At 48.7% G+C, this 27,435-nt stretch overlaps 1 protein-coding gene across 1 annotated transcript in view; it reads left to right on the top strand.

The window, feature by feature from the left end:
• arr (low-density lipoprotein receptor-related protein 6) overlaps positions 1-26,958 on the top strand; it is a 74,921-nt gene extending 47,963 nt beyond the window's left edge. The window contains exons 9-17 of the mRNA XM_084602568.1: positions 1,483-1,916; positions 3,193-3,519; positions 4,080-4,176; positions 15,317-15,523; positions 20,619-20,747; positions 22,356-22,558; positions 23,019-23,215; positions 24,541-24,738; positions 25,355-26,958. Of these exons, the coding sequence (XP_084458694.1) occupies positions 1,483-1,916; positions 3,193-3,519; positions 4,080-4,176; positions 15,317-15,523; positions 20,619-20,747; positions 22,356-22,558; positions 23,019-23,215; positions 24,541-24,738; positions 25,355-26,549 (2,987 nt within the window). The 3' untranslated portion in view covers positions 26,550-26,958. The remainder of the gene's footprint in view (positions 1-1,482; positions 1,917-3,192; positions 3,520-4,079; positions 4,177-15,316; positions 15,524-20,618; positions 20,748-22,355; positions 22,559-23,018; positions 23,216-24,540; positions 24,739-25,354) is intronic.
• The last annotated feature ends 477 nt before the right edge of the window (positions 26,959-27,435 follow it).

Raw genomic sequence — 27,435 nt, 5'->3', positions numbered from 1 at the left:
CGACCATCGGTTATCCTCTCTTCGCACTACATGTCCTGCCCATGTCCATTTCTTCTTCTTAATTTCTACTAGAATGTTGGTAACTTGAGTTATTTCTCTGACCCACTCTGCACGCTTTCTATTTCTTAATGTTACCCCTACCATTTTTCGCTCCATAGCCCTCTGGGTTGTCCTCAACTTAAGTAGAACTCTCTTGGTTAGCCTCCACGTTTCAGCCCCATAGGTGAGTACAGGCAAGATGCAACTGTTGTATACTTTCCTCTTGAGCGATACCGGTAAGCTGCTAGTCATAATCTGCGAGTGCTTGCCAAATGCGCTCCATCCCAATCGTATTCTTCTTGTTATTTCCTTTTCGTGGTCCGGATCTGCGGTTACTACCTGTCCTAAGTAGACATATTCGCCTACTACTTCCAGTATTTCGCTACCTAATGTAAACTGCTGCTCCTTCCCGAGGCTGTTGAACATTACCTTATTCTTCTGCATATTGATTTTCAAGCCTACCTTTCTACTTTTCCTGTCTAGGTCATCAATCATTATTTGCAGTTCATCCCCCGAGTTGCTTAGCAAGGCAATGTCATCAGCAAATCGCAGATTACTGAGGTATTCTCCATCTACCCTTATCCCTAACTGCTCCCATTCCAAGTCTCTGAATACTTCCTCTAAGCAAGCTGTGAATAGTACTGGGGAGATTGTGTCTCCTTGCCTAACACCTTTCTTTATGGGAATTTTGTTACTTTCTTTATGCAGAACTATGGTTGCTGTGCAGCCCCTATATATATCTTCCAAGCACTTTCACGTACGGCTCGTCTACCCCCTGATTTCGCAATGCCTGCATCACCGCCGAGGTTTCAACTGAGTCAAATGCTTTTTCGTAATCAATGAATGCTATGTATAAGGGCTGGTTATATTCCGAGCATTTTTCTATCACCTGATTGATGGTATGGATATGATCGATAGTAGAGTACCGTTTCCGAAACCCTGCTTGATCCTTTGCTTGATTGCGGTCTAAGGTTGTCCTGATTCTATTAGCGATTACCTTAGTAAATACCTTATACGTAACAGACAGTAAGCTGATTGGTCTGTAATTTTTAAGGTCCTTAGAGTCCCCTTTCTTGTGAATGAGGATAATGTTTGCATTCTTCCATGGTTCCGGTACCGTCGATGACACCAGGCACTGCGTATACAGAGTAGCCAGTTTTTCTAGCACGATATCCCCCCCGTCCTTCAGCAAATCTGTAGTTATCTGATCCTCTCCAGCTGATTTCCCCCTTTTCATAGTTTTAAAAAAAACTATTTTAAAAAAAAAATACTTTCCGCTTATTGAACCCTCCCCTCAAAACGACGTCAATGTTTCTTGCAAAGAAGTGGGTTCGTTACACGAGTAAATACGGTATGCATGGTAAGTTGTGTGCAGTCATAGTTAGACCTTTATTAAATAAGTCGAGGCTTGCTCCCAACCTACTGTGCCTCATGTGCACACAGGCGACTACATCTACTGGACGGACTGGCAAGGGCGCTCAGTTGAGCGGCTCCACAAGAAGACAGCTGGCCAGCGGCAGGTGATCCTAGACCAGCTGCCTGACCTGATGGGCTTGAAGGCGGTGAACGTGCGAGCCCGGCAGGGGGAGAACAACTGTAGCCGTAACAACGGGGGCTGCTCCCACCTGTGCCTGCAGCGGCCCCGAGGCCGGGGCCGCATCTGTGCATGCCCCACAGGGCTGGAGCTACGCGCTGACTTGCGGGGCTGCACAGCTGCCGAGGCCTTCCTGCTGTACACCCAGAAGAACGACATCCGCCGCATCTCGCTGCAGTCGCGCCGCACCGACCAGATCCCGCTGGCAGGTGTGCGGGAGGCAGGGGCCCTCGATTACGATGGCAATGATGGCCGCTTGTACTGGTCGGATGTGGGCCTTAAGGTAAGAGACCCTCTTGTGTTCTCCCAACTGTCTGCCCAACTGATGCTAACTCATTGTCTCGGTTTCGATTTGACTGGAACCGTTGGCATCACATAGCAGTGATGTGCATGATTGCTATATGTTTTGCACAACTGAGCTGAAAGGCTAAATATGCCACATGCGGCTACATTTACCCAGCATGTGTTAATAAAGGTCGGTGGGATGGTCATCTTATGTAGGTCGTCGAGGACAAAACTTACTTCTTGGCCTTCTCTCATGTTGCACCATTTGAAAAGGGCATTATTTGACCTGCGAGATTTGCAGTAGCTGCAAACGCACATTGAAGAGCTTGGGCCACTCTCGAGGTGTTGTCGGTATTTCAGTGCATCATTTGTGAACTGCAGGTCTGGCTTGGCTGAATGTCGACAGACACTGAAGCTCAGGGCTGCCACTCCTGCTCCAATTGCGCTATTCTGTTTCGAACCAAATTGACTTCTCCATCCTTATATAAATGGCTGTAAATAAACGGCTAAAGGGGCCAGCCAGCTGCTTTAGGCCTGGATGCTAACAGTCCGAGAGATTGGTGTCGAAAGCCATGTCATTTGGGTAGTACCAGGTAGCAGCAACTAACTAAACTACCGTGTGCAAAGCGCTCTCATTGTGAAGCGAGCAATGTGCCCGGCACTGAAAAAAATAGAGGAGGCATTGACTCTGCTGAACGGGAGTTTGATAAATGCAAAAACTAGCGCCATGCTTGTGCACTAGATATTCTAGGCACTTTTTGGTCACTCGATACAAGTGATAATTTTATATGTCGAGGATGAACTGTATTTTCAGAATTAACATTGTGCATTTCTCTAAATTCAGTTATTGAACAATGATTCTCTGGAAAAGCCACTATGTGAATAAATCTTTGATGTAATGAAGTTTTTTCTTTTTTTTTCCTGCTGATCTTCTTTAAGATGCACATTGAAGTATTGATGAAGCAAGGATACGAATATTGTATAGTTCAAAGCTTTCTTTTTTTTTTTTCTTTTTTCTGCTACTCTCTGAAATGGCTCGGTCGCAGTGCTCACAAACTGGGAAGGGAAGTTAACTGTTCAATGACCTTGACTCGAAGAAACAAAGCTTATGGGAGGCATGGGCAAAAGAAAGAGCAAGGAAGTGGTTCTGAGTATAGGACAGCGTGAAGAATGAAGCAGCGATGCAACTGTCACAGCATCCCCTGCTTCTTGAGAAGCTCGAATGCTTTCGTAGCATAGTTCACGTTTCTGAAGTGCTGCCTTTCAAATAACAGCGCATCAGCCGGGCCTTCCTGAACGGCAGCCAGGCAGAGACCGTGGTGGAATTTGGGCTGGAGCTGCCCGAGAGTCTGGCGGTGGACTGGGTGGGCCGGAACCTGTACTGGGCCGACCTGGTCCTCAAGCGCATCGAGGTGTCCCGGCTGGATGGCGCTGCGCGCCGAGTGCTGCTATGGCGTGACTTGGATGAGCCCCGGGCCCTTGCACTGGAGCCCAACCACCGGTGGATGTTCTGGAGCGACTGGGGCAACAACATCAACAAGGGGCGCCGCATCGAGCGTGCTGCCCTCGATGGCAGCCAGCGCATGCGTTTCATCGGACAGGTGGGGAAGCTATACAGCTCGTCAGAACAGTAGAATTTGCACTCCTGAACCCTCATAGCTGCTGTCCTAAAATGATTATCGAAGTGTAGGTGCCTGCACATTTGACTTGCTGCTACTTCATCAGCAGCACAGCATTTAACGCTTTAGTTTTCTGTGCTTTCTGGCCCACTTTACCGTTTTACGAGCTGAACATGCATTTGCACCACGAGGGTAAGCTACGAGATCACTGTTTTTTGCTGTGATTGTGCTGATTGGAGAGGGGAGGAAAGGTTCTTCTTTCATTATAAATCATAAAAGGTAGTGATGGTACCAACAAAGAATGAAAATGGTGCATGTTAGCTGTTAGTGACCACGTTCAGTTGTCAGCAAGTGCATAATTTTCTGTGGCAGCAGTGATTTGTTGCGGCCACTTCTAAATTACCAGTTGCTTCGAGCGGGCCTGTGTTTTGAGGTAGTTTTTGAAATTAGTCATGACAGTGTCTTTCTGTTTCTGTTAAGATGCTCGCTGTGGCCTGTGCAAATGAATGGCCTTCACTGGGGTGTATGCCCTTACTGTGCAGGTGGGGCGTGTAAACAGTCTCACCATCGACCATGCTGATCAGCGCCTCTACTGGACGGACATTGATGCCAATCACATAGAGTCCTGTGACCTGTTTGGTGAGGGAGGCTTTCCTTGCCTTCTCTTTTGGCAGATAGCGTCTCATGAGAGTGCGGATGGGGGACGTTGATGCAAGCTGCAGCTTGCTGGTTGGGTAAGCAGACCTAAAAGTCTGGCATTAGCGCAGCACACTCCAGTGCCAGTCGTAGCATTGTTAATGTGCCACAAGTGGAGCTAGTAGCATGCTTTCTGTAGATTACTGGGCTCACGGCTTTCGTGGTACTACAGGGTACCCAGCAGGCAGCCTTGCCAGCTCACCAGCAAAGCATCTGACAAGAACCTGCTTTTAGTCTAATCCACTTCGCCATAATTGCCTTGTGTAAGTCATTTCCAGCTGTGAGCCCTTCTAAGTGACGGCTCTTGCTAGCTAGAAAAATGTAGACTCTAAATGTAATTCCGCACGTGCCCCCTCTTTTCTGCGCGCCTCCCAGTGGCCTTAGCTAACCAAGGAAAGAAAACAAAAATAGAAAGAGGACTTATTCTCTACATGCCTGTCTTACTTTTCCAACATGTTGTATGTAAGGTCCGCGCCTTTTCCGTGAATCTAGCAGGGTGCGGCTTTTAAACGGGATCAGCATTTCTCCATTATGAGGGCTCACCAGCTGCTAGGCAGCTCAGAATAACACTCATTGTTTTCATAGATGGCAGTATTTATACACCATCAAAAGGAGGTACATTCTTTTTCGCTCTAGGGTTATGAATCCCCCCATGTCATGAACCTACTTCCACATGCACAAAGTAGGAATGTCAGCTTTGCATGATAACATTGCGACACGCAGTAAACAGAAGCAAGATTGCACTCCCGTTCTGTTCAGTGTGGGAGACCTTCTGAATACAGTAACCGACGGGTAATTCGGACTCCAATAATTCGGACTTGTAGGATATTTCGGACTTCAGTGAGGCACCGTCAGTCACCCCATAGAAGCGCATACATATTCGCGACGGATATTTCGGACTTTAAAAGTCCGAAAGTTCGATTTTTCGGACTAATTTCAGTCCCCTGCAGGCCAAAATCTGCCATCTTATCGGCTTTTCGCCGGCGCAACAAGCGCCATCTTGGATTGAGGTGGATTGGCTCTGCAGTTGGGTTGGCTTGACATGGTTTCGGTGCCCCATTTTTGCCAGGAGAGGCCCCTGCAATCTCTGCCACTTCGAGGTGGCAGTCGGATTGTCATCGCCGTCAACCTGCTTTTGTCGCCAACGCTGACGCGGGCAGCTATCTCTTTGTGCTTTGTCTCATACGTCCGCCGTGTTGTCACACGAGTTTCTCCGACCGCGTCAACCGAGTGGCGCGCCGTCAATCCTTTGGCCGTTTTGTGATTGCGTCTGGCGGTTCCACCGCTCTGAACGAAAAGTGCCTCATTTTTGCGTGTTTGACGAGCGGTGTGGTGCGCACTCGGGCTGTGGACATGGCCCCGCCGGTGCTGCCGGGTCCGTCAAAGAAGCGTGGGAGCTATTCTACCATGACCCTTGAGAAAAAGGCAGCGATCATAAAGCTAGTGCTGAGTGGGCGAACACAAGCTGACGTGGCCAAGGAGTTTGCACTGTCGAAGCAAACTATTTCGGATTACGTGAAAAATAAGGAGAAGATTTTTTCCGCCTTTGAGGCGTCCCACAGCAGCAGCCAGAAGAACGACAGGAAAGGCGACCACCCCGAATTGGAGAAGGCCTTGCTACTCTGGCTTAAAGCTGCTTTAGCGAAAAACCTTCCAGTGTCGGGCGACACGTTGAAGGAAAAGGCAGAGACCCTGGCCGTGAAAATGAGAATTGAAAAATTCAAGTTCACGGACGGATGGCTCCGCAGTTTCAAGAAGAGACACGGTGTGTCTTTTAAGAAGATGTGCGGGGAGAGCGGAGCCGCCAACCCAGCCACGGTAGCAGACTACCGTCAGACGAAGTTGAAGCCCTTGTTGAGCCAGTACAGCCCGGAGGACACCTTCAACTGTGACGAGACCGGCCTCTTCTTCAAGATGTTGCCTGACCGCACCCTCTCTTTTTCGGGTGACTCCTTTTCAGGGGGCCGCCACAGCAAGGAAAGGATAACAGTAATGGTAGGTGCAAATGCCACTGGCACTGAGAAGCTGCCACTTCTTGTGATAGGCAAATCCAAAAATCCTAGGTGTTTTAAGGGCGCGAAGAACCTTCCCGTGTGGTACTGCAGCAACTCCAAGGCATGGATCACTCATGCTTTGTTTGAAGATTACGTGCGTCGACTCGACCGATGTTTCGAGCGGCAGGGGCGACAAGTTATTATTTTTGTTGATAACTGCGCGGCTCACAGCACCTTCGACAACCTGAAAGCCATTCGGCTCGAATACCTGCCACCAAACACCACCAGCGTGCTCCAACCAATGGACCAGGGGGTGATCAAAAACCTTAAGGTGCATTATCGGACCCGTCTTCTGCGGCGCACAGTCCTTTGTTTTGACAACGGGAAAAAGTACGCCACGGATCTTTTTGCGGCGGTTAGCATGCTGGCTGACGCGTGGAAGGCAGTGAGAGCGGAAACAATTGCTAATTGCTTCAGGCACGCTGGATTCTCCGCCGATGAAGTCGATGACGTAGAAGACTGCAACGATTCTGAGGATTTGACTGCAGACAGTGGCGAAGACCTCATCGTTGACCTTCGCGGGAACGGAATGGACATTCCAACGGGCTCCACGTTCCGCGAGTTTGTTGAAGTGGACGACGGCCTCGATATGTGTGCGGACCTCACGGACGACGAACTTGTACGCCAGGTTCTTCAACCTGAAGACGAGTCGGACTCCGACGACGACTCGGGCGGCCTACCACAGCCATCACTTGCACAAATTACGAACGCTCTGAACTTGCTGTCTAGCGTGTACAGCGAAACGACAACTTTGGCGCAAATACAAGCGCAAATCGTCGCCAGCAAAAGAAATTTGCCGCAAGGTAAAATCGGCCACTTTTTTAAGCCGATTTCCTCTGAATAAAGTGATTTTTTGTGCTTCACGGATTTTTCGGACTGTTCGATTATTCGGACCATTTTTCGGGTCCCTTCAAGTCCAAAAAAACGGTCGGCGACTGTAGTTGGATATTGCCAGCAGCTACGTTTTTAAGAATCAGGAAGTAGCGTACAGTATTAGATTTCTGGCATGTTGCGCCCCTGTAAGTGAGGGCAGTACACTAGGAGGGCACATAACGCTGATTTTCTCTGATCTTCGTTGATCTTTTTCGAGCTCTGAGTGGCTCAAAGACCATGCCATGAACAGTAGGCTACGAAAGCAACATCGAGTTTCTTTGTTGCTCCTGGTGTGCAGTACTATCTATGGTAGGGAAGTGCAAACTGAGGCGCTGGATGCTTTATCTGCACTGTTCGCATGCACTTTTCTGCAAATGTGTGCGTTATTTATTCGAAATGGATTACCTGCATTATGGGTTTTGTAAGATTGACCAGACTGGCACATACTTTCACAAAGTGAACTAAAGGAGGGCAACTCATTACTCACGTCTGCTCTGTTGAGCAGATGACCGACAGCAGGGAGGCACGTTTGATCATGAAATTGTCTATGTCACCTTAGGAGATGTACTTGTTTATTTATACGCCTAAAATGTGCAAGATACTGTCACACTGTGGAATGAAGCATTGACCTACTGATCGTACTGATCGCTTGTCGCATGTGAGTATCAGTGCTTTGTTGTTGCTTTTTGTCTGTTTTGACTTGCACTAAAGTTTCACGTTCTTTATTTCTTCACCTCGTTTCTCCAGAGTCAACGTCTATTTGGTGAATAGCTAGCAGTAGAGTGGCAGTGATGACTGATTACGTTCGGAGGACAGGCAAACTGAACTTCATCTAAAACAAAAATGTATATAATGAATAGCAAGAAGCTACTTTACTTCCGATTACCGGAACTGGAATGCAAGCCGACACACTACATAAGTCTACTCTACGTAAAGGTTTGCCAATTTCTGACAGCAGCGCTGCTGAGACGTCCTCTTCGTACTCAGAATCGCTCCTCTGATCGTCACCGTGCTCAGGGGTCTGGCGAATACATGTACAGTCAAACCTCGATATAACGAACACGCATATAACGAATTATTGAATATAGCGAACTCTTCCGAAATATTTTTGTCAAACACATGTATTTTTAACTTCCCATAGCGAACGCGGTTCGGCATAAAACGGATATTACGAACTTCGCGACGCCAAGCACTACCTCACTTTAATAGCAGGAGGCAGGCTTCGTTGCACTACATGTGTGTTATGCGGCGCAGCAAACGTTCAGGATTACCTCGCAGGCACTGACAGCACCACAGATGCCACGACAGCATTGGGAGTTGACAGCCGAAGAAATCTATAGCCTCCGATATTACCCCCGCGCGCCTGTTTGTGCGCACGGAGGTGATCTCGGAGGCCATAAGAAATCGTTTGCATCTCACAATCGCCGACAGCGCCGCTTCAGCAGCGGTGGCAGCGGCACGATCGAATGTTGTTTTTTGCCTTTTTGAATGGAGAAAGGAAACAGCTTCCTCTTTTGGTTTTTGCGCCATTCGCGTTTTTTGGTTTTAGTGTTAGCAGCGGCATGGCCGTCGTAGCGTTCGGCGGAGGCTGCGCCGGTCGTCGAGTGTGGTGCGCAGGTGTGCGTAGTGCTGTGATGGCGGTGAACGTGAAAAAAAGAGCAGAACTGACGTTAAAGGCCAAGCTCAAGATAAAGGCAGTTTACAAGAGGAGACTGATTGACGCTTTTCTCGTGAAGCTTCTTTTTCTTTTTTTCTTTATTTGTTTCTTAGGCATTTGCCTAAAAGGAGGCTGAGGCTAAAGGCACGGTCGCCTTTAGTCTTATGAAGCAGGACTTGAAGATGGACTTGCTGGGAGCATTAAAGCGGCATGGGACAGCGTGAAAGGCAAAACGATTGCCAACTGCTTTCGGCACGCAGCTTTTGTTCCAGCAGAGGCCCATTATGCATCAAGTGATGATAGGGACGAAGCAGAAGCAGAGCTCCGCGAGCTTCTGACATGAGGTGACATGCCCGCAACAATGACTGTAGAGGACATTGCGGCGACCACGGCTGTACTGACGGACGCCGAAATCGCCGTGGACGTTTCTGAACGTCCCGCAAACGAAGCTCAGGCTGACCGTGCAAACGATGAGAACATTCCGACTTCACAAGAAGCGCTTGCTGCATTGGATTTACTGCGCTGCCACTACAGTGCTATTGAGAGCAGTGGGTTTGCCCTTGTTGAGCATTTGCAAACTGTGGTACAGGGCGTGATACGGAACGCGATCAACACAAAAAAGCAGGCCGCGATAACGCAGTTCTTTGCGCGTAAATAAACGGACGTGACCCAAAAAGGCACCCTCAGAGTTGCTGTGCCTTCTCTGATTGAATTTTGCTGCTCTTGCATGGATCTTCTACGAAATTTTATATTACGAATTATGGATAGAGCAAACTATTTTCCGATTTTTAAACTGTTCGTTATAACGAGGTTTCACTGTAGGAAGTTGAAAACACGCATGAGGTAGCCACCAAGCAAAGCTGCAAATGGCAACTGGAAAAGTTGGCTTATCATGGCTTGTCCTGGCAGTGTGGACAGATGAGGAGTGCAGATGTTGCTCTCTTTTGGTGTTCCATATTACTAATGCTTGGAGCTTGCGAGATGACCTTAGGTTTCATAATTGCAGAAGTCATATTGTTGCCCTTTAATGATAAATATACCTGAGAAGGTTGTGGAAAACGAAAACAAAATTGCATATAAGACACTGCTTTATATAAGATGCACTAGCAAGATGCTAATAAAAATATATACAGTTGAACCCGGATATATCGAACTCGGAGGGGATTGCGAAATAGTTCGATATATCGATAATTCGATATACAGAAATTGGCTTGGAATGGCACTTGCAATGCGAAAAAAACGATACAGTATTTCTCGCGTAATCAACTTACTCGCATAATGAACCCACCCTCCACTTTAGCAACCGAGAATTTGGGGGAAAAAAAAGCGTTAAGGCCAGCTCGTTCACATGCAAGCAATTAAGCGATCTGAGTGACGAGCGGCAGCAACAGAGCAAAAAATTTCCAACTTGTTGGAACTGCGTCCCTCCATAGAGAAAGAGATTGGTCCCTCTGCCGTTCGAGCCACCGCAGCAGCTCAAAACAAGGTTGCTGTGTCGCCGCGGCAGAAATCGCCAGCATTTTCGCTTGCATGTCGCACTCCGTTTCGATCGTCTCATCCACAGCTCATTTCTTGGCAGCGTGCCAAGATGCTGCGCAGCGATAACGTCGCGGAGTGTTTATCTTTTGATAGCTCCTGCGGCGGTGGGGAGCGAACTTGGCAGACTGCCCGTGATGGCTTGATTACACAAGCCTGGTTCGATTATCACGCCACGCTTGGGGCGGGCGTAGTCCACTGCCACAAAATCATTGGAAAGCATGATACAGTAGCTGCAAATGCTGTTTGAAGTGGAAAATGCTAAAAGCCGGTGTCATGATCGCAGCTGACCGCGTGCTTTCGTTGATCCATACATGCAAAGATAAATGACTCCAGCAAAAAAAAAAAGAAAAATGCCGCTTCGTAATGCCATATCTTACGCTACACTGCGCTTACAGCACAACGATAAAAATAGACTACTCTCACAAAAAAAAAAAAAAAAAAAAAAAAAAAAAAAGACTTGCCGCTTCTTGACTTCTGCAGGCGCCATTGCCACGTCAGCCGCCGCGCGCAGAGGGTTCGCAACGCACGTTGGAGAAAGCGTCCGACGTTCTGTCTGAAAACGGGCTGAGCTGGCTTGGCGCATGCGTAGCGCGTGCTACTGCGAACGAAGGCCGGGAAAGAGGAAGGAGAGAGCTGAGCAAACGAATGGGCACACCCTTGTGCTTCGCTCTGTCGCGTTTTTCCCCTCGTTCCCACCGGTTCTCTCTGGTTCATTCACGCACATGGCTTGCAAACGTCACATGCTGGTGCGCAGAAAACGACAACCGCAAATGCGGCGCGCCTTTAGGGAATGGGCGTGGCGCTGCCCTAGCCAAAGTGTCCCTCTCATTACTTCCGCGCGTGGCTTGAAAACGTCACGCGGCAAACGGCCACGGGTGTTGTGATCGTCTTTGGAAAAGGCACACTTTTCAGTGCGTGGTGCGGAGTTCGATATATCGAGCGACCGATGAAATTGAGTTCGATATATGTCGCGGCTTCCCTATACTGTATTCACTCGAATCTAAGACGACTTTTTTCTTCACAAATATGGTGCACGGTTTGGGGGGGTCGTCTTAGATTCGCGGCCGTCTGAAAACCGGGTTGAAAACAGAAGATCGGTCCACGCGACGAAAGAAAAAAGCTTACGCCAGAAGCGCACGAGGTGCTACGGTGGTAGCTTGGCGACAAAAAAAAAGAAAAGAAAAAGAAAAAAACGGCCGTGGCCTCATAGAGAAAGAGATTGTGGCCTCCCGAAACCCACTCAAGGCCGCCCGCGTGCCCTAGCCAACATGCCCCTAGACGCCCCTAGTCTAGGGCCCGACTGGGTAGCCTCCGCTGTTCTGTCGTTCTCTTTTACGTTTCTTCTGCTCGCGTGCTCCCTCCGATCCGAGCGTGAAGAAAGGAGAGGGAACGAAGAGGCGAGGAAAGAAGCGGAGCGGCTCCCTGTGATTGGTCCGAAATGATGTCACTCGCCGCGAAATCAGTGCTAGTGCCACTAGCGCGTCAGTCATCTTTCTCTATCCGGGAAGCTGCGTCTCTCCGTGCCGCATCCTTGTTTGCGCCTTCTTTGTTTGCGGATTTGAGCGGTGTTGTTTGCGCACGCTTCATGATGAGTGAAACCAGGCGGCATTATACGGCACAGTTCAAGCGGAAAGTTATTGCTGTTGCGAATGAGACTGGCAACAACCTGGAAGCAGCTAGGCGCTTCGGCGTTTCTGAGGTGAACGTGCGCAGGTGGCTGCGAAACGCCAGCAGTTTGGCAGCGTGTTCAAGTTCGCGGAAAGCCTTTACGGGACCACAACGCGGGCGCCATGCAGAGCTCAAGGAAGACTTGGCTCGGTATGTGAATGATCTCCGGAACAGATGCGTCACCGTCGAGATGATACAGATGAAAGCCAGGGAATTGGCCCGTGAGCGTGGGATTAGTCGCGCAGTTTTCAAAGCTAGCAAAGGCTGGGTGAAGCGTTTTATGAACCGCGCGGGATTCTCGCTCCGCCGCCGAACTTCTATCTGTCAAAGGCTTCCGGAAGACTTCGAAGAGAAGTTAGTTTCATTTCAGCGGTACGTCATCGGGCTGCGACGCCAACACGGCTACGGCCTGGGGCAAATAGGCAACGCAGATCAAACACCGATGCATTTTGACATGCCGGTCAACTACACTGTTCAAAAAACTGGCTCTAAAGACGTGAAAATTCGGACGACGGGAAACGAAAAGCAGCGAGTGACCGTAATGCTAGCTTGTACTGCGGACGGTAGAAGGCTTCCCCCCTACATTATCTTCAATAGGAAGACATTGCCAAAAAAGGAAGACTTTCCTGCTGGTGTCATCGTCCGCTGCAATGAAAAGGGGTGGATGACCACGGAGATGTTCAACGACTGGCTCCGCACCGTTTGGTTCTGTCGTCCAGGAGCACTGCTGAGGCCACGTTCGATGCTGGTTCTGGACGCGTTCAAGGGACACACCACTGACGCTAGCAAGGCTTTAATGGCAGACAACCGGTGCGACCTCGTCGTCATCCCAGGAGGGATGACCTCGCAGCTGCAACCTTTAGATGTCTGTCTGAACAAGCCTCTGAAGGACAATGTTCGTAAATATTACTGTGAGTGGATTTAGCAAGGAGGACCCGCACTTACGCCTACCGTAAGGTTAAAGCGAGCATCGTTGTCCCAGCTCGCGCGGTGGATCCTGGACGCTTGGCGCGCTATTCCGGATGAAATGGTCGTCCGCGCATTCAAGAAATGCGGAATTTCCAACAACCTCAACGGCACAGAAGATGACATGTTGTGGGATGATAGTGACAAAGAGGCCAGCAGCAGCAGTGACAGTGAGTGATGGTCGGTGCACTCGCTTGTTGCAATAAAGGAGGAAAAAAAAAAATTTTTTCTTATTCATTGTTGTTAATTGAGGGGGTCGTCTTACATTCGTGGCCGTCTTAGATTCGCATGAATACGGTACTTTTGCATGGGATTTTCAAGGGGATATTCCGTGAGTTCGATATAACCAAAATTCGATATATCCGGGTTCGATATATCTGGGTTCGACTGTATCACGAAATATAGTATACGGAGCTTAGCAGGAAATAATTTGCTACAGCCGGGCATCCCATTCCTCTAGTTAACATTTCCAATAGGGTCTAAAAACATTTCCAGTAGCAGGAAATAATTTGCTACAGCCAGGCATCCCAGTCCTCCAGTTAACATTTCCAATAGGGTCTAAGATAGTGTTTGGTGATACAGTCGAGCCCGGTTATATCGAACCCGGATATATCGAATTTTGGTTATATCGAACTCACGGAATATCTCCTTGAAAATCCCATGTAAAAGTAAAGGAAAGCCGCGTCATATATCGAACTCAATTTCGCCGGTCATTTGATATATCGAACTCCGCACTACGCACTGGAAAGTGCGCCTTCTCCAAAGACGATCGCATCACCCTTGGCCGTTTGCCGCGTGACGTTTTCAAGCCACGCGCGGAAGGAATGAGAGGGGACAGTTCTGGACAGCGCCGCGCCCATTCCCCAAAGGCGTGCGCATCTGCAGTTATCGTTTCCCGCGCGCCAACACATGACGTTTGCAAGCCATGTGCGTGGGTGTGCCCATTCTTTTGCCGAGCTCTCTCCTTCAGCACGCGCTACGCATGCGCCAAGCCAGCTCAGCCCGCTTTCAGACAGAGGTGGGACGCTTTCTCCAGCGTGTATTGCGGACCCTCTGCGCGCGGCGGCTGACATGGCTATGGCGCCTGCGGACGTTAAGAAGCGGCAGCTCTCTGTTGTTGTTGTTTTTTTTTTTGTTTTGTTTTGTGAGAGTCATTCTTTTTTATCGTTGTGCTGTACGCGCGACGTAGCGTAAGATGTGGTTGCGGACGTTAAGAAGCGGCAGGCTTTTCTTTTTCTTTTTTTTTTTTTGGCGGGAGCCGTTTATCTTTGCATGTATGAATCAACGGAAGCACGCCGTCAGCTGCTGCGATCATGACGCCCGCCCCAAGCGCGGCGTGATAAATCGAACTAGGCTTGTGCAATCAAGGCATCACGGGCACTCTGCCAAGTTCGCTCCCCGCCACCGGAGGAGCTATAAAAAGATAAACGCGCCCTGACGTTATCGCTGTGCAACATCTTGGCACGCTGCCAAGAAATGAGCTGTGGATGCGACGACCGAAACGAAGTGACGCGCGCCATCGGCATGCAAGCGAAAACGCTCGCGATTTTCTGCCGCAGCGACACAGAAACCTTGTTTTGAGCTGCCGCGGTGGCTCGAGCGGCGAGCGGGACGCAGTTCCAACAAGTTGGAAATTTTTCGCTCTGTCGCTGCTGCTCGTCGCTGAGATCGCTCAATCGCTTGCATGTGAGCGAGCTGACCTTAAAGCATTTTTTTTTTTTTCAAATTCTCGGGCGCTAAAGTGGAGAGAGGGTTCATTATGCGAGTGGGTTGATTACGCGGCAAATACGGTATCGCTTTTTCGCATCGGAAGTACCATCACAAGCCAATTTCTGTATATCGAATTATCGATATGTTGAACTTTTTCTCGGTCCCCTTCGAGTTCGATATATCCGGGTTCGACTGTATCTGCAAAATGAGGTCACAATGCAACAGAGAACTGAAATTCATGCTAAAATGGCAAGAACTGCCAACGCAGCTGGGTTATGGAAATTCAGTTCTTGTCTCAAAGCTGTGAATCCTTATCTGTCACTTTTGTGTATTGATTTCATGACGGCAAAGGCTAAACTACAGTGAATTTCTTTGCAGATCCCTGGAATTTTGTTGCAGCGGAGTTTGAATAGCCTGTGCAGTGCAGCAGTTACGAATATTATGAAGCATTACCCACTCGAAATTTCTGTAGCATGTTCGAAGTTTGTGCACTTGGTTTTTCGCACACTTACAGAGCCTGCATGTTGCAGTAAAGCAGCTGTAGCTTCTTGCCAAGGTTTCCCTCCTTACTTGTGCACGCTACATGAGTGCATTCCGTGACTATCCTCGTGTGCAGGCGAGCATCGACGGGTGGTGGTGCCGGCAGCCGTGGGGCAGCGTCCTTTTGGGCTTACCCAGCACCAGGAGTACCTGTACTGGACCGACCTGGAGGGGAAGAGCATTGAGCGGGCACTCAAGAGCACAGGTGCCAATCGGAGCCGCCTACTGGGACAGCTCAAGTACATTGACGACCTGCTCGTCTTCCACACCTCTCGCCAGGCCGGTTAGTGTCCCTTCTTCCCCCTGTCTGGTGCACATGTTCTTGGGTGAGGTGAGGGACAGAGGAGGTGGAACAGTGGCAGCCAGCGGTGAAGGAGCACTGCACATTCCCTCCTTGCTGATGAAGTAACGCAGTTGATAACTCTGTATTCGGAGCCTACCAAGCTACCTTTTTTTCGTGCCAGAATATGTACTGTCTTTATTAAAAGCTTAGAACCCAGGGGTCTTGCTTCTGAGTCACACTGTGTAGCTCGTAACACATTCCCAGTGTTCCAAATCTACTGATGGTAAGAGAAGTCCTTCTCCTACCCTCTCTCCTTTGGGAAAAACTTCCATGATTACTAAAAGAGCACTAATAAATGCTTAGAGTCCAACTCCTTGGGCTCCTAGCTATTAGAAAATGCTGGTTTTGGCCGAAATATTGGTTTGGCACAGCATATTCAAGTTTTCTGTGGCTAGGAAGGTGGCAGATCTGTCACAATGTGTCATTTCTAAAGAGAGTACAGCGCCGACTGTTGCCAGCTTTCACCGGAAGCAGCTGTCATTTCTGTCCTTAGTAAGCCACCGGTGTGTTATTCTGAGTGTAGAGTGAGTAAGCATGGAGTGGTTGCGTGTAGGTGTAGTGCAGGCAATCTTAACCATAGTTAACATAGCATAAGCAGGGAGGGAATTTCCTCAGCTATGTGTGCTGGAGAATTGCTGATTGAGCACTGTGTGGTGCTCTCTAACATCAGTGGACAAGAATGTTTATGAACTAGGGTATGAGAAAAGGTGGGGCTTGCAGGTGCGTCTCAATTCGATATTGATGCATTTATATCAAAACCCATTTGCAGCACGAATAAAACAATGACAAGAAGAAAACACGCAATACAGGACGAATGCTGTGCTTCCAACTAAATTTAATTCTGAAAAACCAAGCTTAAGTACCGAGCTACTATCACCTTCTGGCAGTCAAACATGTTTGTCTAAAAAGGTGACTTCATTATCATGAAGATACAGGGATAGGGTGCTGACGCATTGATCGCCTGCTTCTCTGATGTGATATGCCTCAATTATCTCTCTTTCTACCTGATCCTTTCCCCGCCCAAGAAACTTAGTTTTCCGAAAAATGGGTTTGCACTTACAGTCTCAGCAGTAAATTGCGAGATTGCTGCCTTTTCCTTCTTTCACCTGATCGTGGTGTTCTTTTGCTCTCTGATTAAAACAGCATCCAGTTGGTGTACACTCACTATCTTGGTAGTGCACCGGGTGAGCCAAAGGTGGTGCTTGATAGAACAATTTGGCTTTTCTTTCCTCACTATCATAGGACAAATTTTTGAAAGCTTACTTGGCGCGGAAAAGGTACGGAATTACTTGAGTAGCCAGCATCTGATCTTGCTTATCATTCTTTTTAATACCCGTTTTCTTCTGAAGCAGGGTCTCTGCAACTGCAGATATAGTATCAGGAGGAAAGCCATACATACGCAACCGCTCTGTTTGCATTGTGACACTTTCGGACATTAGATGTGTACGCAATTTTTCCAACGCGGAATTGAGGCAATTCATGGAAATTCCTCTTTTGATTATTTTAGAATGAGCACTACTATAGGAGAATAGTGCCTTTTGTGACCTTGGATTGTAGTCCATCCAACATATGTGTCCTTCCAAAAATGAAATTCTCAGGCCAAGAAACTGTATGTTATTGTCACATAGGAGCTCATGGGTGAGCTTTAAACCTTTTGAGGCCGATTTGAATGAGTCAAGAACGTTGGCAACAGCTTTGTCAATAGATATATTGTGCAGCTTGTCCATTATCACTTGATAATCGTCTACATACCTAAAAATATGAACGTCAGGAAGCGAGTTTAACAAACTCTTGTCAACGCAAAAATATGTCACACAGAACTGGCGCCACACACGAGCCAATGCAAATACCTGCTTTTTGAGTGTAAGACCTGTTGTTAAAATTAATGGCAGTGGATTGTAGATAAAACTCTAAAAGGGTTAAGAAACAGTCGCTGCTTACGCCTGACAAGTTTTTAAAAGGCACATCTCCCGACTCATCAATTACCGATCTTACAGCCTTAAACAAATCTTCGTGCGATATGGAATAGCACAAATCTTCAATGTCAATAGAAAATCCAACGGTGGCTGATGTGGTGCTGCCGAGCCTTTGCTTCAGTTCTTCAACGATCTGGTGCGAGCTTCTAACGAGAAAGGGGTCCTCTGTCTTCAATGACGACAGCTGCTTTTGGAGAAACTTTCCTATAGCTGACTGCCAGCTACCCTTCTCCAATACAGTAAAAGCTCGTTAATTCGAACTTCACGGGACCGGGAAAAAAGTTCGAATTATCCGATGTTCGAATTATCGAATGGCCTCAAAAAAACTGACAAGAACCATCTGCATTACCGTAAATTTACCGTATTAACTTGGGTAAACAACCCACTCGCATAATGAACCCGCTCACCCGCGATTTTCACCTTAGAATTCGAAAAAAAAAAAAAAAAAAGCCGTCAGTTGTTAAGGCATCCCGCTGTTCCGCGCCGTCACGGAAAAGAAAAAAAAAAAAAAAAGGGCTCCAGCGGTTAACGCGTCCCTCCGTTTCGCGTGGTCACGGTCCACAACACATCTTGGCAGTGCGCCAAGATGCTGCTCAGTGATAACATAGCGATGTTTTCTTTTTATGTTGGCTCTAGCAAGGGGGGAAAGCGAGCGAACTTGGCAGGGTGCCAGCGCTTGTCCGGTTGTGCAAACCTCATTTTCAATACGTTCGCGTTATCATGCCGTAGGCGATCGGGGCGGACGCTGCCTACTACCACATGCGATACCAGCAAACGCCTCTTGAAGCGGACGATGCTAAAAGCCGCCGTCATGACCGCGGCGGCCGCCACCGCCGACCACCGCCTGTGTTCGTTGAGGGCCGATGGATGAAAAAGTGAACGACTCTCGAAAAAAAAAAAAAGCGCGCAACCCGTAGCGCCCATCCGAAGTCATAGCTTCTTGTGGGAGTTTGCTGGGACTGCGCCGACAGTGCTTATGCGCATTTCCGAATTAACAGGGCTCGATTAACGAGTATTTAATTGCGAGTTTCGGATGTTGTACGGAAGAGAGTACGCAGCCGCGGCCGCCAACCCCTACCCTCCGGCGCCGCCGCGCCGGTCATGGCGCCATTTAGGCTTTACCCACTCATCCATGGTTCTATCTGGTTTCATCTGTCTCTGTTTTGGAAGCGCACAGCCTCTAACCACGCCGTTCTTTCTCTGAGGGATTTTATTTTATTTTTATTTATTTATTTATTTATTTATTTATTTTTTTTTTTTGCCACGTGCTGTGCTTCAAGCCGCCCATATGCGGCGGCGCGTAGTTCGGATTATCCGTTGCGGAACCGACCGAGTTTGAATTAGCGGGCTTTTTTGTGCACAGATCTCTATGGAGCTTGGCCGGACCAAGTAGTGCAGTTCGAATTATCCGAAAATTCGAATTATCGAGGTTCGAATTAACGAGCTTTCACTGTACTATCACTCTGAATGGGAAATCGGGCTTGTGCGTTTTGCATGAGAAGAATGCTTCCAGTGTGCAACTTTCCGAATTCTTCACACTCTTTGCAAACGAATCAAAGTGTAGATCCTGGAGCATCCTTATTGCTGTGGTCCTCTGTATTCTCTTCTTGAAGTTAGTTTTCTTGAAATTCTTCTCTAAAGCTTGAATGGCTTTCTACTCATACACTCCTTCCTGTAGCATCACAAAACCACCCTTTTTGTCAGACTGGAATACCATTAGGCTATGCTGTTTTATGTAGCTGACCACCTTTCGCTGCTGAGGCCAGCGCTTAGAACAGTGACTCACATTGTTTGCCACAGCTTCGGCTCCATCCAAAATGGCTGTCCTTGTCTTGTCTCGCTCCTTTGCTCTTCCTGCTATACGTCAAGCCATGGCCAGCAGTTCCGGCTTCCCTGTAGAGGGTTCAAAACAGAAGGACTCTGTACTTTGTGCTGCCAATTTTTTGTAGTCGTGGAACAGTCGAGCCGCTCCGCATGAATCCTTTCCTTCCTGGACAAGCACACGAAGCCAGTCTTCATACAGACGAACTTGGCGCCAACCTTCGTACTTGAGTATTCTACGCAATCCTCTTGTGTGGCCCAGGGACGGCGACACAACACCTAGTAATGCTTGAACTTCCAAGGGAACCACCCCTTGTTTGATGCAGAAAGAGTCTGGCACTGGCAGGTGGTCACAGCGATTAAATTCACACATGAGACTATGGGGCTCTGCCTAGCTTGGTGGGAAATCAAAGAGCCCAGTGTAGAAGAAATACTGTGCAATAACACCAATATTTGGGGCAGTTGGTAATGATCCATATTAAAACCCATTCGCAGCACGAATAAAACTACAAGGAGAAAACACACAAGACAGGACGAATGCTACACTTCCAAATAAATTTTATTCTGAAAAACCAAGCTTAAGTACAGAGCTACTATCACCTTCTGGCAAGATAGTGTACAGCATTCCACTCACTTGTAATCGTGTGTACATTGGTCAAACTAGACGATGTTTTAATGAGAAAGCAAAAGAACACCACGATCAGGTGAAAGAAGGAAAAGGCAGCAATCTCACTCGCAATTCACTGCCGTGACTGTAAGTGCAAACCGATTTTTCGGAAAACTAAGTTTCTTGGGCAGGGAAACGATCAGGTAGAAAGAGAGATAATTGAGGCATATCACATCAGAAAAGCAGGCGATCAATGTGTCAGCACCTCATCCCTGTATCTTCATGATAATGAAGTCACCTTTTTAGACAAACATGTTTGACTGCCAGAAGGTGATAGTAGCTCAGTACTTAAACTTGGTTTTTCAGAATAAAATTTAGTTGGAAGTGCAGCATTTGTCCTGTCTTGTGTGTTTTCTTCTTGTCGTTGTTTTATTCGTGCTGCGAATGGGTTTTAATATGGATCATTACCAACTGGTCCAAACATAGGTGATACATTTTTCTCTATTGTGTTTCTCTCTCCTTTTCTTGCATGTGGTGTGGTTGGGGGGGGGGGATTGAAGATGATAGCTGTCCTGGGCGTGCAATCGCATTGGTTGTCCTGCATTGTGAAGAACATTTGTGGTCTTTTCAGGCTGGAACCAGTGTGCGGTGTACAATGGGGGCTGCTCCCACCTGTGCCTGGGTGTGCCAGGACCGCGGGGCTACCAGTGTGCCTGCCCAACCCACCACCCGCTGGGGCAGAACAATCGCACCTGCCAGCGTGAGTACCTTTCTGTCCTATGGCCAAAATCTACACCGGGGACCACTGTTCTGGAGAATGGCAAAGCTGGCCGCAAATTAGTGGCCATCTCTGTCCCTTCCGTGGCTGCCGGTGTTTGTAGTACAGCCAAAACATTTCCGCCTGTAAGGGGCACAGAAAAGGCGTCCACTGAGGGCAAAGCCGCTGACGCTAGGTCCTATTTTTTTACCTACATCAGCTGTACTTGCTTCGCAGAACTTTGATGCTTCCAATAAAGTTTTGCTACGCCAGTGTAGCTTGTATAGGTAGGAAATTGAATCGTCTGTCATGCTGTCGCAAAACTTATAGATTCACCTTATGTAGCACTCAACATATAGGCGACAGCATCTACATTTTCAATCCCAGCTCACATACTAGGTCGTGCGAGAAAACCACTAAGAGGACAGGTCGGCACAGCAGTCTGCAAACGAATGCATCACCAGGCCAATCCAGCTCGGATGTGCTTTTTCTTTTTGGCACTTTCTCTCTTGCCACGCCTTGGCTGTAGACGAGTGAGAGAAAGGCAAGCTAGACGTGCTGCTGCCTCCTGCACATTGTGCACCCTACCTATGTTTCTTTGTTACGTTTCTTGCATATGTTTTTCTAGAATGGCAGTTGTATTGCATGGAGCTTTTTCATTCATCTGTCGTATCATTGACCCATTGGCACGCGTTTTATGCGATGTCACTTGCATGACTTGCACTGGATGGAATAGGAAGAACACTCATGCGTGGGCGCTGACCTGGAGGAGCATGTACTTGAAGGTGGTAGCGTACTAAATGTCGCTGCGTTAAAGTAAACTTTCGTTCATGGCTGGCCTTTTTGCATGACGAGCTTTATTGAACACTGATATACCTATCCTATCATCTTTGATCTCGGGATTTCCTTTTGTTTAAATGCAGAAAAGCACCTGATGGGGCTGTATTAAATTGTGCATGAGCGACTTGAGATTGCTTGAGATTGCATATACTAATCGTTATAACTGAGCTTGCGGATAGTAAAATAAGGTTGCCTAAAGTGTCTTTATTGTGCTCTTCATTCCTACATAAGTGGAGTTAAAAAGCCATGCACTTTCCTCTGCATCATCCTGCCTAATCTTGATTAGAAAACAGCATGTGTTGAAAATATGGATGTAACAACAATTCACGCTTTTTCTCTTTTTTCTTCTCAGTTTTGTTATAACCTGGTATAGCTGTTCTCAGTTTGTTCCATTAAGGAAATTATGGAAGTTTGGTAACTACAGTTTAGGAAAAGTAGAATTGTCGTAGAGCTTCAGGGAAATTTTTTAAGTGCCATATGTTTCAGCCCAGTTCAAGGGAAAAACATGAGGCTGGAATCAGGGACTTTTGGGTCTAACTGAGGGGAATTCTTGGTTATGACAAGGAAGGTAAATAAAAAATAAATAAATCATCCTCTTTGCTTATGAGAGCTCTGTGTTTGTCGAGAACAGTCTTGATATTGTTAGAATGCCATATTTTATCGACACAGACCGATCTCAGTTTGTCCTACTGTGGCCCTCTAATTGGTGTCACAGGCTCCACAACAGACAGTGCGTTCTCATGCAAGGCGATGTGCTTTCATTGTATGCAGGTCCACCCAGCTTCCTTCTGTTCAGTCAGAAGTCGAGCATCAGCCGCCTTGCCCTGGACACAGACAACTCTCCCGATGTGGTGCTTCCCATCCAGGGCCTCAAGAACATTCGGGCCCTGGAGTTCGACCCAGTTGCCGACTTCCTCTACTGGATCGACGGCAAGTCCCATGCCATTCGCCGAGGCCGTGACAATGGCACACAGGTAACCACTCTCTATTTCCTATTGGCCTAATACGACTTGATGATTTGTAGCCAGACAGTGTAGCAAGGAAACGCCACTTTGTATCGGTGCCCAGTTGTTTCTGCCTGCATTTGCAGAACTGGTTTTACATTGGCGGCAGTGAAAATTTACTCATTCTTAATTGAAACCTATCGAAAAGTAGCATGGAGGTAATTTATTGCATACCCTAAAAAGGTAATTCTTTACATTGTGCCTCAGACATGGCAGAGTACCGTCAATTTCCTGCACTGTAAGCATGCAATTGGAAGACAAGGGAAGCGAATATGGATGCTCACTTCGCTCCGATTACCATCATGGAAAGCAAGCATCTCAACCTTGAAGACTGCTTGCCAGTGATAGTGTTGCCAATAAGCATATGTTCTTGACAGGATGTAGTGTTTATACGTTAATATGTGTTAATATGCGGTGTTTGTGGGTGCAGGTGACGACTGTGGCCATTGGTGCTGGTGCACACCCATACGCTCTGGCATTGGACCCGTTTGCACGGCAGCTCTTCTGGAGTTGCAGCCAGGGAAACCTGGTCAACATCAGCTCCCTGGATGGTGGCCGTCCTCTGGGAATCCTCCTGGCTTCGGGTGATGACCGACCACGACATCTTGCCCTGCACCCCCACCAGGGGTGAGTGTGTGTCATCGAGGTAGACTAAGGAGGGGACTCAGTGCACAACTTCGTCCAGTTTTGTTCTCTACGGAAATCAACCCTTCGGTTCTTGTGGTCACATGTTTGTTTGTTTGAACAGCTGGGTGAGCTTATTGTGAAGAATGTTCTGTTTAAAAGTAGAACCCCGCCTCTTGATTCAAACTTCTGATGTCAAGACTGGGAAAGCTGCTCGAGTGGCCTAGGCCCAAAGGATTTGCAACCAAAATTTTATAAAGGAGAGTCGTTGATTTCATCAAATTTTTGCTGTGAGATCACCTGGTGCTCTTGGCAGTGCCTGTACCTCAGTTTGCTGGCCTTTGTTAGTACATACTAAGACCTCTTGTTTTAGTGAAAGTAGGTACCTATTTCATCATTACAATTGAACTTCGCTACAGCAAAACTGACGGGTCGCGTGAAAAGTTTCGTTGAAGCAAAATGTTTGGTGAAGTCAGCCCCAAAACATTGTCAGATTGGACTGCAGTCAAAAATGTGATTTATTTACAAGAGCGGTTATCAGCACCTCCTGTTTTTTTCTTTGCCATAAGCACAGTGGCACAATTTTTACACTCTGTAAGCAGTTACGTCGCAATGTCATTGCCGGGGTTACCAATAAACCTGCAGATCAAATCAGATGTCCATCACATTTAGTGAAGATAGTGGTGCTACAAGATATGGATTGAATACGGCTCTGGTTCAGAAGAAAACGGCAGCAGTTACACCTGCGTCTCAACCCAAAGCAGCCAGCCCAACCGTCACTGCCTCCAAGCAATGGTCTTCATGTGTCCCTGAATGGGCGGGTCAGTAGGGACACATGCAATTAAAGCGAAAGTTTTTAGTGAAGCAAAGGAGCGTGGACCTACTGAAGTGCAAACGTGCCCCGAAAATAGTTCGTTCTGATGAGAAATTTGTTCCATTCGTTTCTGTGGCGAGCTGATGGTGAATAGGAAATATTTCGTTGAAGTGAAAATTTCGCTGAAGCAGCGTTCTTTGTAGTGGTGTTCGACCGTAGATCAGTCTGGGTATGTACTCGATTGCTTAGAAATAAAACAAGATTGAAACGTTCAGCTCTGCATGCAAGAGCTCTGCAGTGATTTCCTTCAGCAGAGTTGGTGGTGGTAGCATCTATTCAGAATTTTCAAATAGACAGCCGGCTGGGGCGCAGTCACCACAAAGTGCTGTGTTTTGTGCCCGAGCAGCTGACAGAAGCAAGCTTTTGGTCTTAGACCTTGTGCTACCAGTGGAAGGATTCGGCGTGATGTCAAGAAATGTAAAACGGAAAGTGTTGCCTTCTCCTCTTTGTGCAGAGTGCTCGTGTGGACCAACCTGGTGAACCCTGCGCTGATAGAGCGCTCCTTTGTGGATGGTTCGGGGCGACAGACACTGGTGTCCAGTGAGCTGAGGCAACCAGGTGCCCTGGCGATAGATGTTCCAGAGGAGCGCGTCTACTGGTCCGACTTGGAGCTCCGACGGGTGGAGCACATACGGCTCAATGGGGAAAACAGGTTAGAGTAACCGCCTCCCTACATTGACAGCACAGCAGGGCGCATCAGTACGTAAAGCAGACCCTTATTAATTCGAAGCCTGTTTGACCACATGAAAGAATCGAATTAAGTAGTTTTTCAATTGTCTAAAATTATTAATGCCGATTAATGTGCGAGTCCACCAATGTTATTCAGCAGCGTTGCACATTTACTGCCAAGGATGTCACACTGCTTCCGGGCCAGTGGTTGGCAATGGGACGCTTTCATGTGATGCTGGCAGTTGAAAAGTATCGAGTGCAGGGCTGCTGAAAAGTATGTCAAGTGCCCTGTCTTTTGTGGCGCACCCCAAGTGTTGTAGGAAGGAGGCTCAAAATGTAGCGTGTTGCAGCAAAGGGGTAGGTAGGCATTTGAGAAAGAAGTTCTCGTTAGAATATGTGCCATCTCTTTATGTTGGGTCTGCATTTTTAAATCTCCAGAGGTCATAAATTTGGGAAGCCAGTACCTAGTAGCCCGTCCAAGTGCTTTAACAGACCTCCCTCGTTTCATTGGCTGTTGGGGATGTCATCGCAGGTTTGCACCGCAATTGTGCCATCATGCAGAAGTTAAGGCCAAGTGCTGCGACTTTGTTTCCCCGCAGGAAGGTGCTGCTGACCGATGTGGTGGCGAATGCGCTGGCTGTGTCCGGCCCGCACTTGTTCATCCTGGACCGCGCCGACCAGTCCATCCTGCGCGCCCACAAGCTGACCAGCGCCGACCTGCACCCACTGCAGGCGCGCCGGTCGCACCTGAGCGCGCTGCTGGCCGTGCGCCGGCCGGGGCCCCCCTCCGGCGGCCAGGGCCAAGGGCAGCAGCAGCAACCCCCGCACCCGTGCGTGGGCCACCGCTGCTCGCACCTGTGCCGCGCGGTGCGGGGCCGCGCCCAGTGCGCTTGCCCGCCGGGGCTGGCGCTGCGCGGGGTGAGCCAGTGCGTGGCGGCCGCCTGCCATGCCGACCGAGAGTTCTCTTGCGCCACGGGCGGAGGCTGCGTGCCCCTCGAGGCCCGCTGCGACGGTGCCGCCGACTGCGCCGATCGCTCAGATGAGGCCGGATGCCCGCCTGGGTGCGCGCCAGGAGCAGAGTTCCGCTGCCGCGACGGCGGCTGCGTGCCCAAGCCGCGGCTGTGTGACGGCAAGGCGGACTGCGCTGACAAGTCAGATGAGCTGTGCTGCGGCGCCGACCGGTTCGCCTGCCACTCGCGCGACCAGTGCATCGAGCGGGCGTTGGTGTGCGACCGGCGGCCCGACTGCGACGACCGCTCTGACGAGCTGGTCTGCGAGGCTGCGAGCAGCAACCCCCGCACGGCCACCACCACCGTAGTGCTGCTCATCGTGTTCGGCTCGCTGACCGTGTTGCTGGCTGTGCTGCTTTGCTGCTACCAGCAGCGGGCCCGGGCCGCGGCAGGTGCTGCGCCGGCTGCAGTGCCGCACGGTGCCGCCTATCGAATGCTTCCGTACCCCAAGCCAGCGTCCAACGCGCCTCTGCCGGCACCTTCGAGCACGGCGTCGAGCAACGGGTACCCGCGTGAGACGCTCAACCCCCCGCCCAGTCCGGCCACCGTGCGTTCGTACGGTGGGCCCACGCCCTGTTCGACGGACGTGTGTGACGACAGCGAACCATGTCCGTGCCGCTTTCGGTGCGACGACTCGCTGTACGACTCGGACCCAAACCCCCCGCCGCCGACGCCGCGCAGTCGCGGATGCGTGTCGGACGCCAGCTGTCCGCCATCGCCTCTCAATGAGCGCGCTTTCTGCCACCCACCACCGCCATCGCCCGTGCCCGAGTCAGACTACTGAGGAGGCGTCGCTCAAGTGCCAAACTGTGAACCCGTCCCTTCAAACTGGTTGTGTGGACGCCCTCGTGCAATTTGTGCCTCTCATCTGGGACGCTGAGGACAGTGGCCAGATGCCAGCTATATTTAACGATGACACACAGATTGCGGTGCCTTTCCGCCAATTTATTTAACGCATGCAGAGGTGGCTCGATGTGAGCTCTGCGTGCGTCTCTTCATCACTCACTGTGAATGTGTGAATATTGTACAAAGCATGTGGCCAGAAGGATCGACATATTTGCTCAGGGCAGTAGTAGGAGTGTACAGGACTCATTCACATCAGCTTTTATTCTGGCGCCGCTCATTTTGTACAAAAGTGCCATGTTTTTATGTATACATATGTGCAGCAGAGTAAAAATGAATGACAACAATAACAGTCCCACTTTCTATGAGATTCCACATGAACATGAACTCCAGGTATTTCTGGAGTTCTACCTGGAGTAAATAATAGTACAAGCGCCCACAAGGAAAAATTCCTGGAGCTTGGACGGATATAAAATGCGCACAGCCAACAGGCGGCATCATAAAAAGTTTTGTAAACACGTCTGAATCACAGAAATTCGAGGCAGTGATGCAAGCCAAGATTCTATCAATGACCCAAACAAGAAAAAGTGGCATTGTAAAAGCAATGGTGTATGCTGAAATGACAGGGCTAGTGGGTTGTCTTAACGTCCTCCAGTTGTGATTTTTTTTAAAAAACACTACTTAAATTTCGCTTTATGACGAGAGGGAAATAGAAGTGGAAAAGTCTAGCACTTTTGACCATTCAGGACCACATGCGCAGTTTCTGTCCATATCTTCAGAACTGCTATTGCCGAAAATCGCTTTGTTATGTGGGTGTTCCAACACAT

This window comes from Amblyomma maculatum, chromosome 4, assembly GCF_055883805.1.
Source record: "Amblyomma maculatum isolate TAMU_Amacu chromosome 4, ASM5588380v1, whole genome shotgun sequence".
Taxonomy (NCBI): Eukaryota; Metazoa; Arthropoda; class Arachnida; order Ixodida; family Ixodidae; genus Amblyomma; species Amblyomma maculatum.
This window is presented reverse-complemented; position numbering and strand designations above follow the sequence as displayed.